The sequence below is a fragment of the Solanum verrucosum genome, unplaced genomic scaffold, assembly GCF_900185275.1.
Source record: "Solanum verrucosum unplaced genomic scaffold, falcon-dt-bn FXZP01000222.1, whole genome shotgun sequence".
In the NCBI taxonomy this organism is placed as follows: domain Eukaryota; kingdom Viridiplantae; phylum Streptophyta; class Magnoliopsida; order Solanales; family Solanaceae; genus Solanum; species Solanum verrucosum.
Genome location: NW_026020027.1, coordinates 414,529 through 442,519, shown reverse-complemented (window position 1 = coordinate 442,519; position 27,991 = coordinate 414,529). Strand labels below are relative to the sequence as shown.

At 35.6% G+C, this 27,991-nt stretch overlaps 2 protein-coding genes and 1 pseudogene across 6 annotated transcripts; 1 reads left to right on the top strand and 2 right to left on the bottom strand.

Moving 5' to 3' along the window:
- The first annotated feature begins 654 nt into the window (after positions 1-654).
- Positions 655-27,991, top strand: LOC125821327 (gluconokinase). Of its 5 annotated transcripts, none has more exons than XM_049500742.1 (6): positions 655-726; positions 1,655-1,772; positions 1,873-1,915; positions 2,246-2,325; positions 2,427-2,770; positions 27,926-27,991. In XM_049500742.1, the coding sequence occupies exons 2-6, from the start codon at positions 1,706-1,708 to the stop codon at positions 27,983-27,985; spliced, it is 594 nt and encodes a 197-aa protein (XP_049356699.1). In that variant the 5' UTR covers positions 655-726; positions 1,655-1,705; the 3' UTR covers positions 27,986-27,991. The 5 variants fall into 5 exon arrangements, with proteins under 5 accessions (XP_049356699.1, XP_049356698.1, XP_049356701.1 ...); XM_049500741.1 differs by lacking the exon at positions 27,926-27,991 and adding an exon at positions 20,783-20,895; XM_049500744.1 differs by lacking the exon at positions 27,926-27,991 and adding an exon at positions 3,155-3,445.
- LOC125821322 (indole-3-acetic acid-amido synthetase GH3.6-like) lies at positions 3,123-5,224 on the bottom strand (annotated as a pseudogene).
- LOC125821323 (indole-3-acetic acid-amido synthetase GH3.6-like) lies at positions 21,133-23,799 on the bottom strand. The gene is made up of 3 exons (XM_049500735.1): positions 23,465-23,799; positions 21,825-22,753; positions 21,133-21,719 (listed from the first exon to the last, which is right to left on the bottom strand). Exons 1-3 carry the CDS (start codon positions 23,797-23,799, stop codon positions 21,133-21,135), a joined length of 1,851 nt encoding a protein of 616 aa, XP_049356692.1.

Here is a 27,991-nt window from a genome sequence, read left to right as displayed (position 1 = left end):
TTTTATGGTGTAAGATATTTCATCATGAAATTTTTAATACTAAAAAAAAATATAACTATCCCAAACTTTAATATTTTATAAAATATCTATCATATATAGTTTGTATTGTTTTTATTTGAGCTTGCTCTCCGAGTTCACTTTCAATTACAACTAGTAATAGTAGATTTTTTAATACAAATTAATGATATTTTTCTTTTATTTTTTTTGTTCTTTTTTTCAGATTCATATTAGTTATGTTCACTATTATGGATTTTCACGGAATATGTTTATTATGAAATGATAATATAAACTTTAATCGTTTTTAAAACTTATGAGTATATGCTATATTTCTTCATAAAGTAAAATATTTTCCTCAAATACCATGACCTAAGTTTAAGTGCCTATCTAGACACCAAAAATTGAAAACATCAATTTAAAGAAGATATTTATATATTATGTTTTTTTAAATTTTGTATTCAATTAAATTAAGACACTTTATTTATAACATCGAAAATATTAAGCTTTTTCGTGAAATTTAACAAAAGAGATTGCTCGAACAGTAAAAACCATTTGAGGTTGGTGGGTTCCAATTGGATTTAAGTAGTAGGCCCAAGTTAGATAGAAAGGGGACCCAAAAATACCAATTTATTTCATATTTCTTCTGTATTCGCCGGCGAAGACGTGATCTTGCTTTTCTCCTTTTCCGGCGAACTAATCTCCGGTCATTTGTCCGGCGAAATTCAGTTTGTAAGTTAGTTTACACGAGTTATGGATTTTGTTTAAATCCAATTTTTATGATTAATTTTATAATTTTATCAAGTTAAAATGCATCATTATCGGTTTATCAAACCATGTTAACAAATTTTCTGACAATTTTTTTAATCGGTAAAATTAAGACCATAAAAGATGGAACTTTGATGATTTCATTGATCATTGAAGTTGAAACAGTTGAAATTTTTGCAAAGCTAGAATCTTTGAACCATAGTTTCTTGTCCTTAGATTTCTTTTACTATATGTTGATTCCTTGTAGCTCGATAATCGTATTATTTTGTTACTGTGTGCTGGTTTTGTTATTATGTGTTGCCTATTAGGTAGGGTAAGGTCTGCTTACACTCTACCGTCTCTAGCCACACTTTGTGGGATTACACGGGGTATGTTGTTGTTGCTAGTAGCTTTGAACTGCACCAGGTAGAAAATCAAAGTTTGGGTACTGAAAATCGACCGGTTTTGGTGATCAATAAAGTGGGTTTAGAACTATGAGGTCTTAGGATTCATAGAGTTATTCGATATGTCTGAGGTGTGGACAAGCTGGTCCGGACTCCACAGTTATTAATTAAAAAACATTTATTGCATATTTTTCTTGTTTCAACCTCCATCAAGAAGGTGTTTGTGACTAAGATAAACATTTATTGCATATATAGTGGGAGTACAATGCATGGAATTCTTAGTGTGGAGAAGAGTTTTTGTCTTTTTTACCGAGTTTGTTTCTACTATCACAACCTGTTGGCTTGAAAGCATGCTGCTTTTATTCTCCTTTAGTTTCCTAAAAAGATCAGATCCAAAATGTTCTTGAGAGCTTTGATTTCGACTTGCTGTTTTCGTGGCAATTTTGAGAAAGCTAGAGCTTAACTGGATCTTAATTCTTGATGTACTGCTGATATTTCCTGTGTTTTAGGATCAGAGAGATGCACAAAACCTTGTAATATCTGAAGGGGTTAATCATCTAATGCTTTCAACATCAAGCACTTGCAATTGTGTCATAGGTTTTCCGAAAATGGCATCTGACTACAAAGGTTTGTATTCACCTTCCATCTTGTTCTTCTTTCTTCTTTCATTTGTTATGAATGATATGATGAAACTTTTTCCTCTTGCATGTAATGTCTTACCTCACAGGAAAAGCTATTGTACTTATGGGTGTCAGCGGAGCTGGAAAATCGTAAGGTTTCAAGTTACTTACTAATTTGGTTTAACCAAAAAAATTGTATAGGTCATTGATCAGTTTCTAACTGCTTGATAGTCAAACTAGATCTTAACAAAGAACTTAAGATTATAGAAGCAAAAATATCTTGTTACTTGGCAAGGAAAAATGACTTGAATCACTGTAATGCAATACATGATAGTCAATGGTTTACTCTTCCTAGGAGACCTTTTCTAAAAAAAAACAAACTTGAAGCTTATATGAACATGCTATTCCTATTTGATACGTCTCTGTGGTTCAATTTTCAAGTTCCTAACTTTTAAGTAATTCTTATGCATACTGGCTCAGAACAATTGGTGAGATGCTTGGAAGAGCTGTTCATGGCCGCTTTCTTGATGCGGATGATTATCACTCAGAGTCTAACAAAGGTAAGGACTATGATCATGACTTTTTAATTAAAATCATGGCTGATCAATGAGAGCATATTCCCAAGGGGTGCATTTATTGACGATTTGCTTGATCAAAACAGAGAAGATGAAGAATGGGATACCTCTTTCCGAGGAAGATCGTGTTCCATGGCTTGAAGCATTGCGGAATACACTGAGAAGAGGATTAGTTGACAAAGAAACACTGGTTCTTGCTTGCTCAGCTCTGAAAAAGCGGTACAGGGAAATCCTTAGATCTGCAGACCCAAATTATGAACCAGGTTCTTATGCAAGTATTGTTAAATTCGTGTTGTTGGATGTTGGGGCTGAAGTGCTTGCCGCTCGGCTGGTCAAGAGAGCAGCTGAGGGAAAGCATTTCATGCCTGCAAATCTCTTGCAGACCCAACTGGATTTACTTCAGATTGATGAAGCAGAAGGGATACTTAAGGTTGATGCTACTATGGATCCTGACCCCATATTGAAAACCATACAAACTTATGTCATCTGATCATAAGTCCACAAGAGATGGATTAAATTGATGATGAATTATTTTAAAGAAAACTTTGTGATAAACAGAATTTTTATTGTAATATATATTTTTCATTGCATTTTTGATAGCAAGACATACATCTGAACAACAAAGCTAAGAAAAATTAGATGAAACAAAAGTAACGATGTTTCTCATTCAAGAGTGTTGTGACTATAGCAAAAGCAAAGAGACGATGACACAAAATAAGATCAATAAAGAGAAGCTAAGTCTTTATTATAATTCTTGTGGTCTGAAACACCAAACTAGCCATTCAATTCATGTTGTTCCATTGCTTGTTACCAGGAAGCCAGTTTGGACACGTGGGACTGAAGTGTCTGGACATGACTCTCGAATTCAATAGCTCAACAAGGGGTGCAAATTTCACACATCGGGGTGTCTTGTATTGGTCAAGGGAAGCACCTAAGCTAACACAGTAATCCATGAGCTTGTCAAAAGTCCCAATTTCCACTATCCTGATTTCCAGAGGCCCAATGGATTTGTCAGAGGCACGCCCCTGGCGGTAGACGCTATTTAGAGATTCTTCAATGGTGAGGCAACAATCTTCAAAGACAGAAGGAAGAATTTGGGTAGAGCCATTCACATTGAGCTCCTAGAACAGGACATAGTGGCCTGGAATGGTGGCGGTATCGGCATAGCTGGTTTACTCGGCTACATTTGTATCAAATGGTATCAGATTGTGCACTGCATTTTTCACAGCATTTGGTAGCTCAGCTTCATCAGTCTTGTCCGAATCAATGCTCAAGATTACATTTTCCCGACATATGAAGTAGAATTGAGGTGCATTGTTCTTGTATCCAGCAACTCGAAGCACATTACCGACCCTGTATCTATAGAGTCCTGAAATGGCACAAGTCCAAGCAAAATAATCATTAGCAGACATGTTGGACAGACAAATTGTAAAAAAGTAATGAGTCTAGCATTTTGTTTGGCATTTGAAAGTACCTGAATATGTGGTAACAACAAGCTCGTACTCCTGGCCAATCTGGACATCAACCAAATCAACTAATTGATTTTGTTCTTTCTCATTAAGCAGCTTGGACTTGGAGATAGAATTAATGACTCCATTGTCTCGGTGAATTGGTGCGAACTCAAAATAGCACATGGTGGGAATAAGGGTGTAAGAGACTTCACTGGGCTTACAAAAGGGGTTCAAGTTGATTCCAAAGTAGCATTCTGAGGAACCATACATGGTAGAGACAAGAGGGAGGCCATTGCTGTAATAATCAAGGGTAGGTATATACTGTGACATGCTTCCGGTTACAACAACAGCCACATACTTTGTGTTAGGCCACAACCTAGCGATGATCCCTTGCCATGAATCTCTACTGCATTCAGCCTCGATGAAATCAGCTAACTCTGGGTCAGGTTTGAGGATTTTCATCACCGACTCTCTCACTGACTGATCTGTAATTTGGGTGTTAAGGGTTCCCATTCGAATATCGTTACAAAGTAGAGACCAGTGCTTTTCTAGGAACCGGATGGCACGGATGAAGCTGGATGCAAAGGGTGAGCCAACGCTGAGGACTTCTTTGCATTGGTAGAGACCACAAAGCATTTGGGAGTACATGTTTTGGTAAGAGTCTGGGCAGCGAATGGTTTCAGCTGGACTAGTGTAGTTTGCATAAGGGCTAAACCAGTTGTTGTTGAAATAAGGACTCTTGCACATACTTGTTAAAACAGGGCGAGCTGTTAATCCTCCTGGGGTCTTGGCTTCGGACTTTATGGACCAGAAATACATTCCTTTGCCCTTTTCCAAATCTGGAACAAATTGGCTTATCACAGACATCACAAGGCCGCGAAGCTGAAATCTCTTCTCAATCTCTTCTGGAATTGTTGGTATCAATTTTCTCTCCCCTCCGGACGTCCCAGAACTGCACATAAAGAATGCACTTCAGCTTAAATTAAAGACAAAGAATACACACGCCAGAACGAGCTTTATGAGATACAGAGAATGTGAATTGTGTACTTTATAATAGGACACTATTGAGATGGAGATGCACATTTCGAGAAGACAAACCTTGTCAAGAATTCAGAGATGGGTTGGGAGCAGAAGATTGGAGATTTATCACCATTGGCTATACGGTTAATATCAGGCTGAATATCTTCGTAGGTGATGACAGGCATGACTTTCTTGAATGTCTCTCTATCAGTGTGACCATTGAGATCATGGCGCTGCAAGTACTCAACGTTGGCATTTCGAGAGAGGATTTCAGCAAGAACTCTCTTTTGGACCTCATCAACGTTGATCGTTACCTCTTCAATGAACTGAAGAGCCTTCTTGTTTTCCGCCACTGTACTTCTCTCAGTGGCCTTCATCGGGCGCTTTGATGCCTCAGGTATGGTACTTTCCATATCAATAAAGACCTGGCTGAGTTCACAAATGGAGTATGTTTCAGTGACCTTCAAAAACATACAACTTTAAGGCCACACATAAATTTTCTTTTTGATAATTGTGGACTTATGAGCACAGAGGAGCTCATACATCCATGAGTTGTGCTCTTACCACTAGAATAAAGCCATACAATATTGACCTTTGAAAAGAAATAAACAAATCAACATCATATATATATATATTATTATTATTATCATCATTATTATTATTATTATTATTATATTATATATGATATATTTTATATTTTATATTTTATATTAAATAAAAGTGGGAGGCTCAATTTTCAAAGTTGAATTACTCTTTTACCCTTATACTAAATAAAAATATCTAATCTAATTAGTAGCAATATTTAAATTGTTACACAATTACTGCACCCTAATGTAATAAATAAAATATCTACTCTAATTAAATAGGAGTAATATTTTAATTATCACACAATTACAGCTGCCTATAATCAATGTCTTGGAATTGCTAGCTTTTTCATCTTCCTAAAACTGTCCTCTATTCAATATTTTGGTTTCGTTTCAACTTCCTTAACTTATTTTTCAATTTTTTATACCAATTTAATGTCCTGGTATTCTACTTTAACATGCATTGAATCAAATCAAAATGACCCTTTGCAAGATCAGTTAGCAGTTATTTACCAATCAATCTCTTCCCCGTTCATAAAATTGATCTGTACATTTTGGGGAGACAATGAAACAAATTAAAGCTTCTTAAAACTAAAACACAATTTTTTCTTTGGAACTGTGCAAGACCAAAAATTAAAAGAAAAACAAAAGAATTGATCTCTCTTTAAACATGTATGCCTCATACCATTCATACACACACATTTTGCACATAAGCCTTATATAGCCAATTTTGTTTTGCTTATCCTTTTCTAGTTATTGCCCCATTCAATGTGTAGCTTAAAATTGAAAGTGAGAATGCAAAAGGTTGCATAATAAAGCGATAATTAAGTTCAATGAGTCAAGTTTTTAATACTCAGAAATTTAATGGATAAATAAATAAATAAACAAAATGAAATAAAAATAACCAAAACAGAGATAAAGCAGCATTACAAATTTGTTGGCTTTTGAAGCATACCACATCATGTCTTCTAAGTTTAGGTTTAAAATATATATAAATATAGATGATAATTATAGAGAGTGTATTTAAAAAATAAAAATGAACAATTATGGGAAATGTATAACAATATACCCAATTATGTTCAAATTTATATGAAATATCAAAAGACATGAGAAGAAAAAGTAACATTAGAGATGGGAATACGAATGAGCAATGCTAATAATTACTAACCGTACTAGTTTTAATTCACTTAAAATGACAGTTTCATCTTTTTATTAATAAATGAGGTAACTTTTATTTTTTAAAGACCTAACCCATCGGTGACCCCCTAAACTTGGCACGAAGTTTCACTTAGGCACCTCAAGTGGGCGATGTTCATTTTAGACACCTCATGTAGGGTCTCATTGTGTCATTTTGACACTTTTTGCTGACTAAGCACAGTACATGTGCTACACGAATTTTGAGCGCGTCAGAGACTTTTTTTGTAAATATTCTGAATTTTTTTGTAAATATTTTCTTCTCCTTCTTCTTCCTTGCTTTCTCCCTTCCACCTTCCCCACCTTCTACCATCCTCCATCACCACACAACTTTTTAAAAAAATTCTACCATATTTTACTAGGTTACACTCTTTGATTCTTCCATCTTCTTTGAAAATCGAATTTGCATCTTGATTCATATTCAAAAACAAAATCGATTTCAAGGGAACAAAAAAAGAAATCAACTTCTTTCAAATGGAAAAACTGAGTTACATTCTTACCTTCTCCATTGAAAATTAAATTGATTTCAAGGAATAAAAAAGAAATAAAGAACAACCTCCAATGAAAAAAAAGAAATTTATTTTACATATCTTTCATTGTAAATCCCAATCGTCGTAGCACAAGAAATCATCTTCTTTTAAATGTCATATAAAAACTTTTCGATTTGGTATGATTTCCCTTATTCTCCAAAACGTATTTTACTTTGTAAACTAACCTATGTTCTTGCCTTTTTGATGGAGAAGAACAGATGAAGGGGAAGGAGGCTCAAGAAGAAGAAGAAAAGAGGTGGGGGCATGGGGTTTGGGAACTGGAAGAAAGAAAAAAAGAAAGTAAAATTGAGATTTTTAAAAATAAAATAAAATTTCCACGTGTCACATACCAATTCGTTTATTTTTCCACATAAGAGGCGTCTGGATGTACGCACTTAAAATGCGATTTTGAAAATATAAAAAGTGTCAAAATGACACAATGAGGCTTGACATGAGGTGTTTAAAATGAACAAAGCCTAGTTAAAGTGTCCAAGTGAAAGTTGGTGCCAAGTTTAGGGGGCCACCGATGGGTTCCCTCTTTTTAAAAACATATTACATAAATTAAAACTATGAAAAACTCAAAAAAATAAGAGAAAAGATAAATAAGAATTCTAACTTTTGAGAGGTGACACGTCAGCAATCTTATATCCAGCTTTATATATATATATATATATATATATAGATTATATGCAGTTATCCCATTAATTCTAAATTTTTTAGTAATACTTTTAATTTTCATCCATTAGAAAACTTTTCATGTACTCTATTAAGTTTTATATAATACACATAACATTTTTGGAAAAAGTATAGGATGCAGTTCCTATTGATTTGCACATTAATTTAGGTAAGTGTATTGTTATTCAAATTATATCATATAATTGAAAGCTAGAGATTCTTCTAGCCGATTGCAGATTTGAGCTAGCAATAAGTGAAGCAGTTCTTGTCAAAGAATGATGCACTCACACTCAATCGTGATGATAGTAGTTAATCTAGGAGTTGTGGCTCGAAGAAGATGAAAACTAATTCAGGGTACAACCGAGAAGATTAACTGAGAAGATGTAGAAGAAGGAAGAAATAGTAGAATGATATTATTCATGAATGAGTGAATCAGTACATTTCCATGTATTTATACAACTAATTAATGGGTAAAATGACTTAAAGAAGAATACAACAAAAGTAACTAACTAACTAATTTCTTGACAGCTGAACAGTGTTAACTGCCTAACAGTTCTAACAGCTTTCTAACAGATTTTCAGATTCCTTTACATTCATTTTAACTAACTCGACTACATATACTTGCATCAATACCCCCCAATTGAAGAATAACCTTGTCCTCAAGGTTGAAATGAAGGAAATCTATGCTGCAACTTTGTGAGAATTTCCCAGGTGGCCTGAGTTGTATCAATGCCCAGCCATTTAACCAACACTTGACAAACAGCCTTATTACCCCTCTTGATCATCCTCCTTTCTAATATAGCCTCAGGCAAGAGGCAGTAGGGACTAGATATATGTAACACTGGAGGATGGTTAATGACAGCAGGCAATTCATGGCATTTTTCAACTGTGAGACATGAAAAGTAGGATGGATCAATACATCTGCTGGAAGCAAAAGCTTATAAGCAACTTCCCCAATCTTAGCATCAATCAGATAGGGACCAAAGTACTTAGCAGCTAACTTGTTAAAGGGTCTAGTGGCCACAGAGAACTGCCTGTACGACTGTAGCTTTAAATAGACCCAATCACCACACTAAACTGTTTGTCAGACCTATGTTTATTGGCCAGATCTCTCATTCTTTGTTGAGCCCTGGACAATTGGAACTTCATCAAGGCAATAATAGCTTCCCTAGCCTCCAAGGACCTGTCAACCAACTCTTTAGAGGATTCACCAGCCAAATAGAGAAGATGAATAGGTGGCTTTTGACCATAAAGAACTTCATAAGGGGAGCATTTGATAGCTGAATGATAGGTTGTGTTGTACACCACTCAGCAAGAGGCAAGTGAGCAACCCACTCCAAGGGTTTATCTGAGCAGAAACACCTCAGATAAGTCTCCAAGGTCCTGTTCAAGACCTCAGTCTGACCATCTGTTTGAGGATGGTAGGCTGTAGATTTATGCAACTGAACTCCTTGCAAGGTGAACAATTCTTGCCAAAATGAACCCAAGAAAACATGGTCTCTATCACTCACTATAGTAGAGGGCATACCATGCAACCTAAACACATTGTCCAAGAAGCTTTGAGCTACAGTCTGAGTAGTGTAAGGATGCTGCAAGCAAATGAAATGGCCATACTTACTCAACTTATCAACCACCACTAAAATGACATCCTTGCCTTTAGATTTAGGTAAACCCTTAATGAAATCCAAGCTAATGTCAGTCCAAACACCTTCAGGGATAGGTAGAGGTTGAATTAAGCCAGGATAAGCTGAGGCATCATACTTGTGTCTGTGGCACACATCACATCTGTTAATGAAACTCCTAACATCTGTAACCATGGCCTTCCAGTAGAATAGAGACTGCAATCTCCTAATGGTAACATCCATTCCAGAGTGGCCACCCTGAGGTGTAGAATGCCACAACTGAATAACATGTTCTCTCAGCTGATGGTCATACCCTACCACCAATCTTCCCTTCCACCTAAGCTGAGAGTTAATCCAAGTAAAGGATTTATAAGGTTGCACTACCAGTTTAGTGATCAAGGTTTGTAAAGCAGCATCAGTATCAGAAATCCAAGATTGTTGAATCTGACAGAAAAGTGTATCATGGGGTGTAAGCAAGGACAAGGCCAATAACTCTGCACCTTGATTTCTAGAGAGAGCATCAGCAACCTTGTTGTCCAGTCCTTTTTTGTATTCAATAGTGAAGTCAAAAGCCATAAGCTTTGAGATACCAGCCACTTGAAAATCAGTGTGTATAGTTTGTTCCAGCAGATGCTTCAATGCCTTCTGGTCGGTCCTGACTATGAAGGGTCTACTTAACAAATAATGTGACCACTTAGTCACAACAAAAACCAATGCCAACAATTCTCTATCGTAAACACACATGGACTGATGTCTAGGGGCCAGTGTTTTACTAATATAAGCAATATGGTGCCCCTGCTACATTAGGACAACACCAATACCTGTACCACTTGCATCTGTCTCAATAACAAAAGGTTCAACATAGTTTGGCAGAGCCAAGACAAGAGCAGTCACCAAGGCTTCTTTGAGAGTAAGGAAAGCTGCAGTAGCTTCTTCAGCCCAAGCAAAACTGTCCTTTTTAAGTAAGTCATGTAGAGGTCTGCATATAGCTCCAAATCCTTTGATGAACCTCCTATAGTACCCTGCTAAACCAATGAAACCTCTGAGTTGCTTGATGGTAGTAGGCAGTCCCCAGGCTTGTACTGCAGATACCTTCTTAGGATCAGTTGCTACTCCCTTAGCTATGATAAAATGTCCTAAGTACTCCACTTCTGTTACCCCAAAAGCACACTTGGATGCTTTAGCATACAACTGATGGTGCTTCATCAGCTCAAACACCGTTCTTAAGTGATCCACATGAGCAGGCATAGTTTTGCTATAAACCAAAATGTCATCAAAGAAAACTAACACTGATTTTCTGAGTAATGGTTTGAAAACTGAATTCATAAGACTTTGGAATGATGAAGGAGCATTGGTTAGCCCAAAGGGCATTACCAAGAACTCATAGTGACCCTCATGAGTTTTGAAAGCTGTTTTATGCACGTCAGATTCTGCCATTCTCAATTGGTGATAGCCAGCTCTAAGATCAATCTTAGAGAACACCACAACACCCCTCAACTCATCCAATAGATCCTCAATAATAGGGATTGGGAATTTATCCTTTACTGTTAAATGATTCAAATCCCTGTAATCAATACAAAGTCTCTAGCTACCATCATTTTTTCCAACTAACACAACTGGGAATGCATATGGACTAGTACTATGTTGTACAACCCCTTGATCTAGCATCTCTTGTACCAACTTCTCAATAATATCCTTCTTTACTCCAGGAAACCTGTAAGGTCTCTTACTAATAGGTGCTGCATTGCCTATGAGTGGTATTATGTGATCATAGGGTCCTCTGTGAGGTGGTAATGCAGTAGGAATATCAAATATACACTTGTATTGTTCCATTAAAGAAACCAAAACAACTGGAATGTCACCACCTGTGGCTGTGATAGCTTGGATGTGGTTACATTGGAAGGTAACAAGTGTGTTCACTGACAACATATAAAATTGTACTTGTTCTACATGTTTTTTATTCAACACTTTAGCCTTAGTAGTCTTGACTTGAGTGGTTGCCCCTCTCAACACGTGCTTCTTCCCTTGGTGCATGAACTCAATGGTCCTTTTGCTAAAATCAAAGAGAATTCTCCCCAATGTATTCAACCATTGGACCTCCAATACTATATCAATATTTCCTAATGGCAGTAATAGGAAATCAGAAGAAAATGTAGTCCCCTGTAACAACCACTGCAGATTCCTACAAATGGAAGTAGTTTGTACCTTCCTCCTATCAGCTACACTAATAGACTGTTCTATGATTGTGCTGGCCTTGCATCCTAGCTGCTTTGCCATTTCTTCATCAATAAAATTGTGGGTACTACCTGTATCAATAAGAATCTGCAATGGTCTTTTCTCATGATACCCAGTGACTCGAATGGTCTGGTACCCAGTGACACCAGTGAAGGCTTGCAATGAAATTGTCATACATTCTTCAGGATTGATAATTGCTTCTTGACCCTGGAACTGATCTGGTTCTAGATCCTCTTCCATAGTTACATCTCCTTCTTCACACAATTCTACTAAGAACAACTGCTTCTTGGCCTTACACACATGCCCCCTTACATACTTTTCATCACAAAGGAAGCACAGTCCCTTGGCCCTTTTCTCATCCATCTCTGTTGCAGTTAAGAGCTTCCTTCCATTAACATTGCCCTGTAATCCACTAGGTTTGTTATAAGAATTATCAGAAGGTTTCCTGTAACTAGTATTAGCTGGTATGTGCCTCTGTACATTTTGATTTCTATGGAAGTTTGGAGTTGGTAAAATGGGATTCTGATTTTTTCCAGAAGATCTAATTCCCCAGGACTGAGCTTGTGCCTCAAAAACTTCCTCTTGCAATCTAGCCAACTTGTAAGCTTGCATCAGAGTCTTTGGTGCCTGCATCCTTACTGGTTTGTTCAATTCAGGTTTGACCCCCCCTAAGAAACAACTGATGGCATTCTCATTAGACAAATTCACCCAGTCAGCAGCCTATCAAACTCAGCTTGGTAAGCTCTTACATTGCTAGTTTGTTCCAGGTGCTTAATGGATTCCATTGAATCTTCATATCCATCCCCAAACCTTTCATTCAAAGCTAAAATATACTCTGTCCAAGTAGGATCTACAACAGTGTTCCTAGCTTTCATATAAGACCTATGCCTAACAATTGCTTCCCCATCTAATTGAATTGATGTGACTTTGACCCTCTGACTATAAGGAATTTCATCCATAGAAAAGAATTGGTCCACCTTATACAACCATGTTTTCAGATCTTGCCCAGAAAATCTAGGGAAATCTAACCTAGAGCATCGAGTGAGAAAATTACCAGTTACTCCAGTCTGAATGTCTCTACTTGTGTTCAACTGCCTCAATTCTCCAGAATTGTCACCTCCAGCAGAAGATTCACCTCTGCAATTATCCACTTCCTTGTCTCTCTGCTTCATACCACCAATGGCTTGCTTGATTTCCAACAATTCCTTATCTGTCCTCTCATTTCGATCATTCATAGTTGCCATCAATTTCTGCAATTGCTCTTGAATCTGCAAAAAAATGTTATCTGCGTCCTCTGTCGATCCTTCTGGGTTCTTATTGTGAGTCAAAGCCATGCCGATGAATGAAAGCTTTGATACCAATTGATGCACTCACACTCAATTGATGCACTCACACTCAATCGTGATGATAGTAGTTAATCTAGGAGCTGTGGCTCGAAGAAGATGAAAACCAATTCAGGGTACAACCGAGAAGATTAGCTGAGAAGATGTAGAAGAAGGAAGAAAAAGTAGAATGATATTATTCATGAATGAGTGAATCAGTACATTTCCATGTATTTATACAACTAATCAATGGGTAAAATGACTTAAAGAAGAATACAACAAAAGTAACTAACTAACTAATTTCTTGACAGCTGAACAATGTTAACTACCTAACAGTTCTAACAGCTTTCTAACAGATTTTCAGATCCCTTTACATTCATTTTAACTAACTCGACTACATATACTTGCATCAAAGAACCATTTCGTGGTAGTTTACCTCCCAGGTGATGTTGATTAATTAGTTAAAATTGTTGTGTCTTTATGTTGTTAATCTTTAATTTGTGTTACACTTTAATATGTAATTGCATGGATTACTATAGAACAAAGGTGTTATATATGAGATTATATACTTTAGAGGTTTAATCCAAAATTTGAAGTTATTTGTCTAATGCGGTGTTGTAATGCATGAACCACATTGATTTTAATAGTTTGTCATGTTACATTTGATATTATATATATATACTAGGTTTTCGACACGTGCATTGCACGTGATTACAAATTCAAAAAATATATGTTATAGTAAATAGTATTGCTTATTTAAGCGAAGATTTGAATAATAAGTTTTGTACAAAATAATAGTGCAGATTCTTTTGTGAATGTTCAATGCGGATAACTATATATATCTTTTATTCACGAGAACCTATGAAGATGGTCAATGAAATATTTTATTAGTTAAATGTAATAATGTATATATTTATTTCAAGTTGATGAGGTTCAATCATGTAATTAGTCGTATCTTACGAATATTACCTTATAGACAATATTTGTTGTGCATTTTTCTTGTCAAAATATTTTTAGTTTAGCAAAGATTCTTATCAAATCACAACAACAATAATATTATACTCAATGTAATTCCCCAAGTGAAGTATGGTTCTTATCAAGTTGAATAATATAATATATAAACAAAGTTAATTCAGAAAGCGAGGTGAATTTTGAAGTTCTGATTTCGGTAGACAATTTCTTTATCTTCTTCATTTTAACCACTTCCCTTGTTCTGATTTGTAAGTTAACTTTTCATTGAAAGGTTTTGTAAATCCAAATATATTTACGCTCCAGTTACCTCACTTTCCTCAAGTGCAACATCCGATATTGGCCTATCTCCTTCCAAATCAACATCTTTTGAGTAAACACGATGAATCTCTATCAAGAAACTCTCAGGAAAGGATCACAAATTCTTATTGTGCGATTCAATACGATAACGATATGAACAATCAAGCACATATTGTTTCCACTATAATCAATCAACATCTATCATATATCTAATGTCATCCTAATAGCCACCCATTGTTATAAAATTTAATTAGCTGGAATTTGGGATTTGGCTAACCAATCTCTTGGTAAAAAGAGATTAGTCCTTGAGACCCTCTCTGTTCATCTTCGATATAATCTAGGATGCTTTTTCTACTAATTATCTTGTGACTCCCTACTAATTGAAATAAAGCGCTACAGAAAAATAGAAATTAAGATACTTTGGTAAATTAAGAAAGGGACGAATATCAACAGTTATGTTAAATTTTGGTAATATTTATATATTTTTATCACAACCCATTCAAAATCATAACATAAAGATGCCATTAGAAAATGTTCATTTTATTTATTAATCAAAAAAGACAAGTTACTGTTTAGACTCAACCAATATCAGGAACATGTAGAAAGTAAGTTGGCCAGAACATCACGAAAAATCAGATAATTTGTGAATTTTTTTTCAAGTTTTATTACTAAAAAAAACAAACAAAAAAATAAAAATTTGTTCATTAAATGTCCTAAATTTCACAAGCGGCATTCAACCTAACATGTATCTGCACATATAAAAAGTTCGACAAGAAATTATTTTAAAGAATAAAAATGATCACCTGTAAGTATTCAAAAGTACAAATTTTAATAGAATAAAGAAGCAAACCTGAAAAATGGAAGGAGAAAAAAGGGGCAATATAGTTTAGGAGAACAAATATGGACTAAGAAAGAAAAATTAAATTAAATCAAATTGGACTAAAGTAAGAAGTACCATAATCTTCACTTATATCAAACTGAAAATTATTTTCACATGTTGTTCTTCTAAAATCTTAATTAAATGCAAGATATCCCTGTAACAAAAATTTCTGAAAATGCAAATACATAAGGGAAAATACCAATTATCACTTATTTTGCGTGGGATCAGAGTGTTAGTTTCATGTCTATGATTGTCACGCCCCGAGCCTACACCCTGGGCGGGACCGGCACCCGGAGACCATTTCTGGGCCCAAGCGAACCCTTGGCCTGGCTTTCTTAACTCAGCGGAAACCTCAACAGAATAACTCAATGCTATGCAGAGACATAAACAACTTAAATGATACATATCTGGCCAAAGAGGCAACTCGAGTCTCAAAATAGAATACTTACATATATACATAGATAAGAGACTCAAAACTAACTGACTGACTGTCTATGAAGCCTCTAAAATACTTAGATGGATGTTGGGACAGACCCCGCAACACCCTGATAAACAAAACTAAGAGAACAAAATAACTGAGCCCTCTGGAGGCAAGGAGGCTCACCACTGACTCTAGAGTGCTCAACTGGATCAACGGCGTGCAGAATGCTGATCCTGGGTACCTGCGTCTGCATCATAAAACGATGCAGGCCAACTGGCATCAGTACATGGAATGTACGAGTATGCGAGCTGGACCGCTAAAAACAACTTAAGCTTGAAAAGGGATACAAAAGAGAACTTACCTTGGCTCTGTACAACTCAAGAATAACTGAACTTAATATAAAGCAATGAGACACATGCAATATATAAAGCCTTTGAAACTATTAAAACATGACGTAAAAATCATATTTATAATATCATGAAAATACCATGCTTCCTCTCAAAGTCTACTTGTGCAATGCATGAATGAAGTCCCATACCCCCATCCATACTAAGCAGAACTTATCGAGGAACCAAGCTCTTTTTACTGCTATGGGAGTTTCTCTAACCGATAACCACCACTATGAAACTAAGTGGTGATACAACGTTTTACCTCACGTTGCCCAAGGACCATCCTATACCTTGCCATCGATATAGGACCTTACTTTAACTTTTGCTTAATGGATCCACTAGCTTAACTTTCGTGATCATCTAAAAAGTATGATCTGAGAAATCCCATGTTTGGCTACATGGTTCTTATGGAGAGTTGAGTTAATATGAACTCGTGTCCCCAACTCGGTGCTCAAGACTACTCCCAAAAATACTTTAGCTCATAAGTGTTTTAAACACATCTTTCTTTAGTTGAGATAATTACTCAAAACTTAGCCCGAAGGCACTTGAAAACTCTTTCTAAAAAGGACAAATCAAAACCATATTTTTTTTATATGATCATTGATGACTCGGGATATTCATACTGCTTAAACATTGATGGTATATCTAGAGACCATACTGTTTAAACATTGATGACATACTCGATTTGTCATATCTAATCATATTTTAGAAACTCTTTTGAAAAACTCATCTTTTCTTTTTAAAAGAGATAGTACTCAAACTTCTCAAAACTCTTTTGGAAATCTCAGTTTCCTCTCAACTTAAATGTGAAAACACTTATAAACTTCCTTGGGAAATACTTAGTTCCCTAATTACTTTTTGAGAAATGAACTCAACTCTTGACTCTTGACTTAACTCGAAACTCGATACTCTTTACTCGACTTGAAACTATATGCTCTTTACTCTTTACTAAACTTGAAACTTGAAACTCTTTACTTAGCTTGAAACTCTATACTCTTTGCTTGACTTGAAACTATATGCTCTTTACTCTTTACTAAACTTGAAACTTGAAACTCTTTACTTAGCTTGAAACTCTATACTCTTAACTTGGAACTTGAGCCTTAGAATGAAGTTAAAACGTTCAATGAAGACTCTTGAAAAGCTTTAAAGACTTGCTTGGACTTACTTAATTTCTAAGCTTGACTTCACTTGAATCGGAAACTAACTTCACTTGAATTGAATTATGGATTCAAGGACTTGATTGGTGTTTGGAAGGACCTCATGATGTTTAGGAATGATTTAGGAATGATTTGGAACAACCAAACTTAAGAAAATTTTTGAGAATAAATTCTGAAAACAGTGGAGTCCGCGTCCTGTCCGCGACGCGGAGCAGATTTTGTTCACAGAGGGAACAAGTTCGCGACACGGACTTGTTTCATGTAAGAAGCCCGACTTTTCTCCTTCATTTTTCCAACTCTAAATTCTCCAACTTCAAGGGTTCCAACCCCAATCACTTAGAAACATGAAATCCCTCAACATTCAATAGATTTCAACTCAAAACCCCAACCGGAAACAAGTCCCAAATCATCAAGAATCTCAACATCACAACCAACAACAATACCAACAATAATTTCAACACCTAACAACTTTAACAACTCTAACAACTTCAACCACAACAACTCACAACTTCAACAAACACAATCCATCTTTTCTCAAAAATAAAACGAGTTTGGCATGTGGGGGAAAGGATCACCCAACACTAAAAGCTCACATACCTTGGTAGGGATCACCCCCGACGAAAATCCACGATGATCTCCTTGCTTGATCTCCTCTTCTTCTCTTCTTCTCTTCTTCTTCTCTTCTTCTTCTCTCAAAACCCTCACTCTCACTTCTTTTAAAATGGTAAAACTGATCAAAATGATCAGCCTAACACATTTATATAACCAAAATAAAAGGCTAGGGAAAAGACCAAAATGCCCTTAATGATTCCCGGACGGATTTCCTTGTCAACTGCCCAACTTTCAAAGGTCATAACTCGCTCATACGGACTCGGAATTGAGCAAACTCGGTGGCGTTAGAAAGATAATTCCACGAACTTTGCAACCATAACTGGAATTCCACCTAACTCATCCTGAGCTAGAATTTATGGCTGTTCAAAGTTGGCCAAAAATTCACATTTTCCATACTTAGCCAAAATTTCCAAAACTTTAAAATTCTTTCCAAAAATGAAAATTTCCAATTCTAAGCCTCTTCAAAGCTATTTCAAATTGTCGGATGTTACAATGATCATGTACGACGTTTGGGATGTCAAGCTCAAATTGTAATTTTTTGCACATCATGATTAGTGAACTTTTAAATTTTAAAAAAAAAGAAGAGAAATTGAAGAGAGAAATACAATGCTTCCTAACTCTTTTTGAAGACAAATGTTGAAGAGAGAAATACAATGCTTCCCAATTCTTTTTGAAGACACATGCAAATAAAATACTTAAATTTAAAGAAAAGTTCATCAACAAAGTATATCCAAACCTAAAATTGAGAAATCACATGCTAATTAGCTGGAAAATTTTATCAAATCGTGAAACTTTAAATTCAAAGTCATGCAAAATGGAAAAGAAAAAAATTTATCTATAGAAACACATGAAGAAACTTCAATGTGACAATTCAAATTCAAATGTAGAAAATATGTGAATAATGATGATTGAAGAGGAAGATTACCAAGTGTGAGGAGAGGATGAAAGAAAAATGAGAGGAAGTCCCTCTATTTATAGTAAACAAATGGTAGTATGAACAAGTGTTTTTTGTATCTTATCTAAAAAGTCATGACCTTTTACAGAAGTCACAACCCTTTGGAAAAGTCACAACTTATTGAAAAAGTCACAACTCTTTGGAAAAGTCACAACTCATCGAAAAATCACAATCCTTTGAAAAAAGTCATGACTTATTGGAAAAGTCACAGCTCATCGAAAAAGGCACAACCTAAGTTAGGGATATTATATATAGTAATTTAACATTCAAGTTAGAAGTTCATACTTTTAAGGTAATATAGATAGATATATACAATTTTACTAATTATTTATGTTAAATTCAAAGATGAAATGACTCAGAAGTTTAAATCAAACAAAAGGTAATCTTTCCTTTCAAAATTCATATAACTCATTGCACATTTAATCTAATATTTTTTTTTTTAAATTACTTAGCTTGAAATACACGTGCAACGCACGTGTTCGAGAACTAGTAGAATAAAAAATAACAGCATGGCCTGATCATCATACAATTGCCAACAGTTCCAATTATAATATTTCCCATCTTTTTAGTGTGGTTTCATTCTTTATACATATGTTACTGTCCTGACATCATCACCATGTGTTTCATATGTTTTTAAAATTTATAATGGAAAAAGTCATGTTCGTTGTACTAAAGAAAAGGTTGGTCGTAACTTTGGACTTTATTGTTTTCTTCAAAATTCTCTAATATTATTATTGTTAATACTTTCGTTATTCAATGTTTTTCATCATAACTTTTTATTTTTGCATTTCTTTCAAACCATGTTTTGAAAAACCTAGGGTCTATCAGAAACATTCTCTTTATCTCACAACATTTCGGTTAAGGTATGAGTACACCCTCCCCTCCCACAACCTAGCTATGATCCCTTGCCATGAATCTTTATTGCATTCAGCCTCGGTGAAATCAGCTAACTCTGGGTCAGGTTTGAGGAATTTGAGTGTTAATGGTTCCCATATTACTAAAGACCTATCTGAGTCAATGATTTGTTACAAAAGGTGAACAAAATGTATATATAGGTTCAACTGAATCCAGTATTCACTCGTAAATATATCACATCCGTCCTTTTTGAGCATTGTCTCTGATAGTACAAAATATGTTATAAATTTTCTTTTCGATAATTGTGACCTGGATCTGGATCAAAAGTAACCTAAATCTGTGCTCACAAGTCACAATTATCTTGTTTTCTTTTTGTTTATTCTCAGGTACAACTGGATTCTGAAATGTGAACTATTAGTTAATTAATATAACATTAATTTATTTAGCAGATTCGACTTCGTGATGCGATGTGCTCATACATCCACGTGTTGTGCTCTTACCAATAGACTAATGCCTTAGGCACTAGAAGTATGTTACCAATTACAGAAAGTTTCTGTTTTTTTCTTCTTTCTGAAATGCTTTTTGAGCGGAGAAAGATAGAGGGATGAGCCTATATTATCCACCAAGTTTCTAACCGTACGTCATTGACCCTCGAAATTTTTTCGATTATCAAAAAGAAAAGAAATGTACTAATCTACAAGTTGTTAGTATTAGATTAGTGATGATTAGTACAATGGTTAGTACAGCTATTGACATCTCAGCTGTTGAGTTCTCTTCCTTGTATATACCATTGCAAAGTCTGTTCAATTCAAAGAGTCTAACAAAGGTAAGGACTATGATCATGACTTTTTAATTAAAATCATGGCAGATCAATGAGAGCATATTCCCAAGGGGTGCATTTATTAATGATTTGCTTGATCAAAACAGAGAAGATGAAGAATGGGATACCTCTTTCCTAGGAAGATCGTGTTCCATGGCTTGAAGCATTGCGGAATACACTGAGAAGAGGATTAGTTGACAATGAAACACTGGTTCTTGCTTGCTCAGCTCTGCAAAAGCGGTACAGGGAAATCCTTAGATCTGCAGACCCAAATTATGAACCAGGTTCTTATGCAAGTATTGTTAAATTCGTGTTGTTGGATGTTGGGGATGAAGTGCTTGCCGCTCGGCTGGTCAAAAGAGCAGCTGAGGGAAAGCATTTCATGCCTGCAAAGCTCTTGCAGACCCAACTGGATTTGCTTCAGATTGATGAAGCATAAGGGATACTTAAGGTTGATGCTACTATGGATCCTGACACCATATTGAAAACCATACAAACTTTTGTCATCTGATCACAAGTCTACAAGAGATGGATTAAATTGATGATGAATTATTTTAAAGAAAACTTTGTGATAAACAGAATTTTTATTGTAATATATATTTTTCATTGCATTTTTGATAGCAAGACATACATCTGAACAACATAGCTAAGAAAAATTAGATGAAACAAAGTAAGATGTTTCTCATTCAAGAGTGTTGTGACTATAGCAAAAGCAAAGAGACGATGGCACAAAATAAGATCAATAAAGAGAAGCTAAGTCTTTATTATAATTCTTGTGGTCTGTAACACCAAACTAGCCATTCAATTCATGTTGTTCCATTGCTTGTTACCAGGAACCCAGTTTGGACACGTGGGACTGAAGTGTCTGGATATGACTCTCGAATTCAATAGCTCAACAAGGGGTGCAAATTTCACACATCGGGGTGTCTTGTATTGGTCAAGGGAAGCACCTAAGCTAACACAGTAATCCATGAGCTTGTCAAAAGTCCCAATTTCCACTATCCTGATTTCCAGAGGCCCAATGGATTTGTCAGAGGTTCGCCCCTGGCGGTAGACGCTATTTAGAGATTCTTCAATGGTGAGGCAACAATCTTCAAAGACAGAAAGAGGAATTTGGGTAGAGCCATGCACATTGATCTCCCAGAATAGGACATAGTGGCCTGGAATGGTGGCGGTATCGGCATAGCTGGTGTACTCGGCTACATTTGCATCAAATGGTATCAGATTGTGCACTGCATATTTCACTGCATTTTGTAGCTCAGCTTCATCAGTCTTGTCGGAATCAATGCTCAAGATTACATTTTCCCGACATACAAAGTAGAATTGAGGTGCATTGTTCTTGTATCCAGCAACTCGAAGCACATCACCCACCCTGTATCTATAAAGTCCTGAAATGGTACAAGTCCAAGCAAACTAATCATTAGCAGACATGTTGGATAGACAAATTGTAAAAAAGAAAGGAGAAGAGCATTTTGTTTGGCATTTGAAATTACCTGAATATGTGGTAACAACAAGCTCGTACTCCTGTCCAATTTGGACGTCAACCAAATCGACTAATTGATTTTGTTCTTTCTCATTACGCGACTTGGACATGGAGGTAGAACTGATTACTCCATTATCTCTGTGAATTGGTGCAAACTCAAAGTAACACATGGTGGGAATAAAGGTGTAAGAGATTTTGCTGGGCTTACAAAACGGGTTCAGGTTGATTGCAAAGGGGCATTCCGAGGAACCATACATGGGAGAGACAAGAGGGAGGCCATTGGTGTAGTAGTCAAGGGTAGGTATATACTGTGACATGCTTCCGGTTACAACAACATCCACATACTTGGTATTGGTCCACAACCTAGCTATGATCCCTTGCCATGAATCCTTACTGCATTCAGCTTCGATGAAATCAGCTAACTCTGGGTCAGGTTTGAGGATGTTCATCACTGACTCTCTCACTGACTGATCTGTAATTTGAGTGTTAATGGTTCCCATCCGAATATCGTTACAAAGTAGAGACCAGTGTTTTTCTAGGAATCGGATGGCACGGACAAAGCTGGATGCAAAGTATGAGCCAACCCTGAGTACTTCTTTGTGCTGGCAGAGGCCACATAGCATTTGGGAGTACATGCTTTGGTAAGAGTCTGGGCAGAGAATGGTTTCAGCGGGACTAGTGTAGTTTGTATAAGGGTTACGATGCCTGTCGTGGAAATAAGGACTCTTGTAAATACTTGTTAAAACTGGACGAGCTGGTAATCCTCCTGGGGTCTTGGCTTCAGACTTTATGGACAAGAAATACATTCCTTTGCCCTTCTCCAAATCTGGAACAAATTGGCTTATCACAGACATCGCAAGGCTGCGTTGCTGAAATCTCTTCCCAAGTTCTTCTTGAATTGTTGGCATTAGTTTTCTCTCCCCTCCGGACGTCCCAGAACTGCACGTACACAATGCCCTTTAGCAGAAACTAAAGACAAATGATTCACATTCAAGAACGAGAAAATCTTAAAGGAGATACACATGATGTGAATTGTGTACTTCATAATAGTTGAGTAATAGTCACAACCACATCTGACGTATCTCTTTTTTGAGAGTTTCATACCTGAACTATCAAGTATTTGTGTTTCCCTACCTGAACTATCACAATTTATTTATCAAAACACATCTCGAAGCTGACTAGATCAAGTGTTTGAATACAATCGCAAAAAGTGTGTGACAAGTTAATTTGCCCACAAGATTTCATCCATATGGCAACTAATTCATTAAAATCGAAGCGTGTTATGATAAATAGTTGACAATAGTTTAGGTTGGAAACTCGAAACATCTGATAGTTTTCTTTTGATAATGGTAAGTTCTCGAACATCACTTTAGTGTGATTTGACCATTATCTTTTGTTTTTTGTTTTTCCAATTAATTCCTTTGATTATCCGCGTGGAGTGCCATTTGGCACCATTTTTAACCAAGAAAGAGTGCACCACGCACCATCAGATATTTAGTCAAGGTATGTTTTGATAAATTGTTGATGATAGTTAGGTAGGAAACACGTAGAAAACTTGCAAAAATGTGATACTTCATGTGTTTTTGACCTTTATCTCTATACGTAGTAGTACACTATTAAGACGGAGATGCACATTTTGTAAAGACAAACCTTGTCAAGAATCCAGAGATGGGTTGGGAGCAGAGGATTGGAGATTTATCACCATTGGCTATTCGGTTGATATCAGACTGTATATCTTCGTAGGTGATTACAGGCATGACTTTTTTGAATATCTCTCTATCAGTGTGACCATTGAGATCATGGCGCTGCAAGTACTCAACGTTGGCATTTCTAGAGAGGATTTCCGCAAGGACTCTCCTTTGGACCTCATCAACATTGGTTGTGACCTCTTCAATGAACTGAAGACACTTCTTGTTTAACTCCACGATACTACAATCAGTGGCCTTCTTCCAGCTGTTTGGTACCTCAGGTATAATTCTTTCCATATTACTAAAGACCTATCTGAGTCAATGATTTGTTACAATGGTGAACAAAATGTATATATAGGTTCAACTGAATCCATTATTTACTCGTAAATATATCATGTCCGTCCTTTTTGAACTTTGTCTCTGATTCTACAAAAATATGTTTCACTACATATAAATTTTCTTTTTGATTATTGTGATCTGGATCTGGATCAAAAGTAACCTAAAAATCTGTTCCCATAAGTCTCAAATATCTTCTTGTCTTTTTGTTTATTCTCAGGTACAACTGGATTCTGAAATGTGAACTATAAGTTAATTAATATAAAATTAATTTATTTAGCAAATTCGACTTCGTGATGCAATGTGCTCATACATCCACGCGTTGTGCTCTTACCAGTAGACTAATGCCTTAGGCACTAGAAGTATGCTATCATTTACAGAAAATTTCTGTTTTTTTCTTCTTTCTGAAATGCTTTTGAGCGGAGAAAGATAGAGGGATGAACCTATATTATCCACCAAGTTTCTAACCGTACGTCATTGACCCTCGAAACTTTTTCGATTATCAAAAAAGAAAAGAAATGTACAAATCAACAAAGAATATAAAACAACATGGCCAGATCATTACTTAATTGCAGAAAGTTGCAATAATAATAATAATATTTCCCATCCGTCTGACGTGTTTTTTTTAAAAAATATACATGTTAAGTTATGACAAAAGATATGGTCAGACAATCATTTACATGTGTTTAACTTTATTTTTCCCCTTCAAATTTCACGTGGAACTTCTTTTTTTTTTCTAACCTGGTGATCGGTACCAATATTGGAGCCTGAAAAAATCAGATTCGCGATTTGCAGGCCCCATTTATCGGGGTGGCGCTCCCAACAATTCCCTTCTAGGGCTCAAACCCGAGACTTCTGATTTAACTTGAACTTCACATTTTACCTTAACAACAAGTTTTTATTAGACACACAAATTTTATCGCATGTTTCAGATAAAATATTATTTTGTTATTGGTAGCAGTGGCGGACCCAGGATTTTCATTCATGGGGTTCGAAAAATAAAAGTATAAATGTGTATATATAAGCCAACAAAATAAAATTTCAAGAAAGTAGTAGTATTTAGTTTTAGAGGCGGACTCTTGAATTTTTTTGGGTTTAAAACCACACTTTTAGCATGTTTTATAAAAAAAAAAAACTATAAAAAACGTGAAAACGGAACTGAAACCTTAAAAAAAAAAAAAAACTGAAAGTGAAAAAGAAAAAAATAAAACGCTAATGCAGGGATTCGAACCCTCAACATGAGACTTGATTTTCAAGGAACTTGCCACTAGGGGTGTGTATCGGTCGGTTCGATTCGGTTATAAGTATTATCGGTTCAGTTTATCGGTTTTCGGTTTTTAAATATGCTAAACCGATAACCAAACCAATAAGATATTTGTTACCGGTTTTCGGTTTATTGGTTTTAGGTCTTTAACGGTTCGATTTTCGGTTTAACCAATAAGAAAATGCTTTCAAAACAAATATATGACTTATCCAATAATTTGACGCGATACGCATACATCGAAATAATCATTCCAAACGGGACAACAAGGACCAACTTGTTGTATTTTGGTCATCACAACAAAGACTTAGTTAATTTTCGATCACCATAATATATATAAAACGAGGTCCCCTTTATGCAATAAAGAGAATCAAATAAAACCAAATCATAGACAAAAGTCAAAACAGTAGCAAATGAGGCCATGCTTATGGTAACTAAATGAAGTTCTTACGTTATTTAAAAAAAAACACACACACACAATTTGAATTCCTAATGTTAATCAAATTGCAGATATTTACAATCGTGCAAAACCTAATATTAGTCAATTATAAACTAACTAAAGTAAATAAGTAATACTAAAAAGTAAAACCTAAAGGTTAAATAACTAAAAGTAGAGAGGAGAGTTAATTGTTAAGTAGTGTTAATTATTGCGTAGGGTTTTATATATTTAGTTTAATATACTACTAATTATATTAATATTTTTTTAATATATTATATATATGTATAACTAAAAATTAAAATAATAAATTATTATATTCTTAATGGGTTATCGGTTAACCCAATAACCCAATATTAAAAACCAATAACGAACCGATAACCCAATAATTTTTTTTTGTAAAACCATTAAATAACCGTTATCCCAATAACCCAATAACAATAAACCAATAACACTTTTTTCGGTTCGGTTTATCGGTCGGTTCGGTTTTTGCACACCCCTACTTGCCACTGGGCTATCTCTTTCTCCTTGTCATTGAAGGGGTTCAAAATATATATATCAACATAAATACAGAAAATTACCGTATATATACAGTGTAATTTTTTGCCGAAGGGGTTCGGGTGAACCCCCTGGAACCAACGTGGGTCCGCCCCTGATTGGTAGCTAGTGTGGTGTATTAGTTGAGTGGGTTAACTGCTCTACAAGTTGTTAGTATTAGATTAGTGATGATTAGTTAAATGGTTAGTACCATTGCAAAGTCTGTTCAATTCAAAGAGAAAAAAAGGTTGGTTAATCTCTATATTTATTTTTTGGTTAAAGAACATATTTATATATTATGCTTTTCTTAAACTCTGTGTTCAATCAAATTAAGACACTTGCCTTAATTATAACAACAAAAATATTAAGCCTTTTGTGAAACTTGACAAAAGAGATTGCTCGAATTGTAAGCACCGTCTTAAAATTGGTGGACTCCAATTGGATTCAAGTAGTAGGCCCAAGTTAGATAGAAAGGGGACCCAAAAATACAAATTAATTTCATATTTCTTCTGTATTCGCTGGCGAAATACGTTATCTTGCTTTTCTCCTTTTCCGGCGAACTAATGTCTGTTCATTTTTCCGGCGAAATTAAGTTTGTAAGTTCCTTTACACGAGTTATAGATTTTGTTTCAGCTCTTTTTGCTAGTTTATCTTAATAAAGAAACCATTAAATTCAATTTTTATGATTAATTTAATGATTTTATCAAGTTAATATGCATCATTATCTGTTTATCATGTTAACAAGTTTTCTGAAATTTTTTTTATCGGAAAAATTAAGACCATAAAAAATAGAACTTTCATGATTTCATTGATCATTGAAGTTGAAACAGTTGAAATTTTGGCAAAGTTAGTTTCTTGTCCTTAGATTTCTTTTACTATATGTTGATTCCTTGTAGCTCGATAATCGTATTATTTGTTACTATGTGCTGTTTTTGTTATTATGTGTTGCTTCTTAGGTAGGGTAAGGTCTGCGTACACTCTACCGTCTCTAGTCCCACTTTGTGGGATTACACTGGGTATGTTGTTGTTGCTAGTAGCTTTGAACTGGACCAAGTGGAAAATTAAAGTTTGGGTACTGAAAATCGACAGGTTTTGGTGATCAATTAAGTGGGTTTAGAACGATGAGGTCTCAGGATTCATAGAGTTATTCGATATGTCTGAGGTGCGGACAAGCTGGTCCGGACTCCACGGTTATTAATAAAGAAGCATTTATTGCATATATTTTCTTGTTTCAACCTCCATCAAGAAGGTGTTTGTGACATTGTTGCATATATTAGTGGGAGTGCAATGCATGAAATCCTTAGTGTGGAGAAGGATTTTTGTCTTTTTCCGAGTTTGTTACTACAATCTAAACTTGGTGGCTTGAAAGAATGCTACTTTTATTTCCTAGAAATATCAGATTCAAAACATTCTTGACAACTGTGATTTTGACTTACTGATATTAGTACATCATTTTCGTGGCAATTTTGAGAAGGCTAGAGCTTAACTGAATCTTAATTCTTGATGTACTGCTGATATTTCCTGTGTTTTAGGATCTGAGAGATGCGCAGAACCTTGTCATATCTGAAGGGGATAATCATCTAATGCTTTCAACATCAAGCACTTGCAATTGTGTCATAAGTTTTCCGAAAATGGCATCTGACTACAGGGAAATCCTTAGATCTGCAGACCCAAATTATGAACCAGGTTCTTATGCAAGAATTGTTAAATTCGTGTTGTTGGAAGTTGGGGATGAAGTGCTTGCTGCTCGGCTGGTCAAGAGAGCAGCTGAGGGAAAGCATTTCATGCCTGCAAAGCCCTTGCAGACCCAACTGGATTTGCTTCAGATTGATGAAGCAGAAGGGATACTTAAGGTTGATGCTACTATGGATCCTGACACCATATTGAAAACCATACAAACTTATGTCATCTGATCATAA

What these genes read in the sequence shown, in the direction of transcription:
- LOC125821327 (XM_049500742.1), top strand. Translation starts at nt 1,706, where the DNA reads ATGCTTTCAACATCAAGCACTTGCAATTGTGTCATAGGTTTTCCGAAA. An exon ending in AATGGCATCTGACTACAAAG is followed by an intron (nt 1,773 to 1,872) that starts GTTTGTATTCAC and finishes CTTACCTCACAG; the next exon opens with GAAAAGCTATTGTACTTATG. An exon ending in GTCAGCGGAGCTGGAAAATC is followed by an intron (nt 1,916 to 2,245) that starts GTAAGGTTTCAA and finishes ATACTGGCTCAG; the next exon opens with AACAATTGGTGAGATGCTTG.
- LOC125821323 (XM_049500735.1), bottom strand. Translation starts at nt 23,799, where the DNA reads ATGGAAAGAATTATACCTGAGGTACCAAACAGCTGGAAGAAGGCCACT. An exon ending in ATCTCTGGATTCTTGACAAG is followed by an intron (nt 22,754 to 23,464) that starts GTTTGTCTTTAC and finishes GTGTACGTGCAG; the next exon opens with TTCTGGGACGTCCGGAGGGG. An exon ending in TGTTGTTACCACATATTCAG is followed by an intron (nt 21,720 to 21,824) that starts GTAATTTCAAAT and finishes GTACCATTTCAG; the next exon opens with GACTTTATAGATACAGGGTG.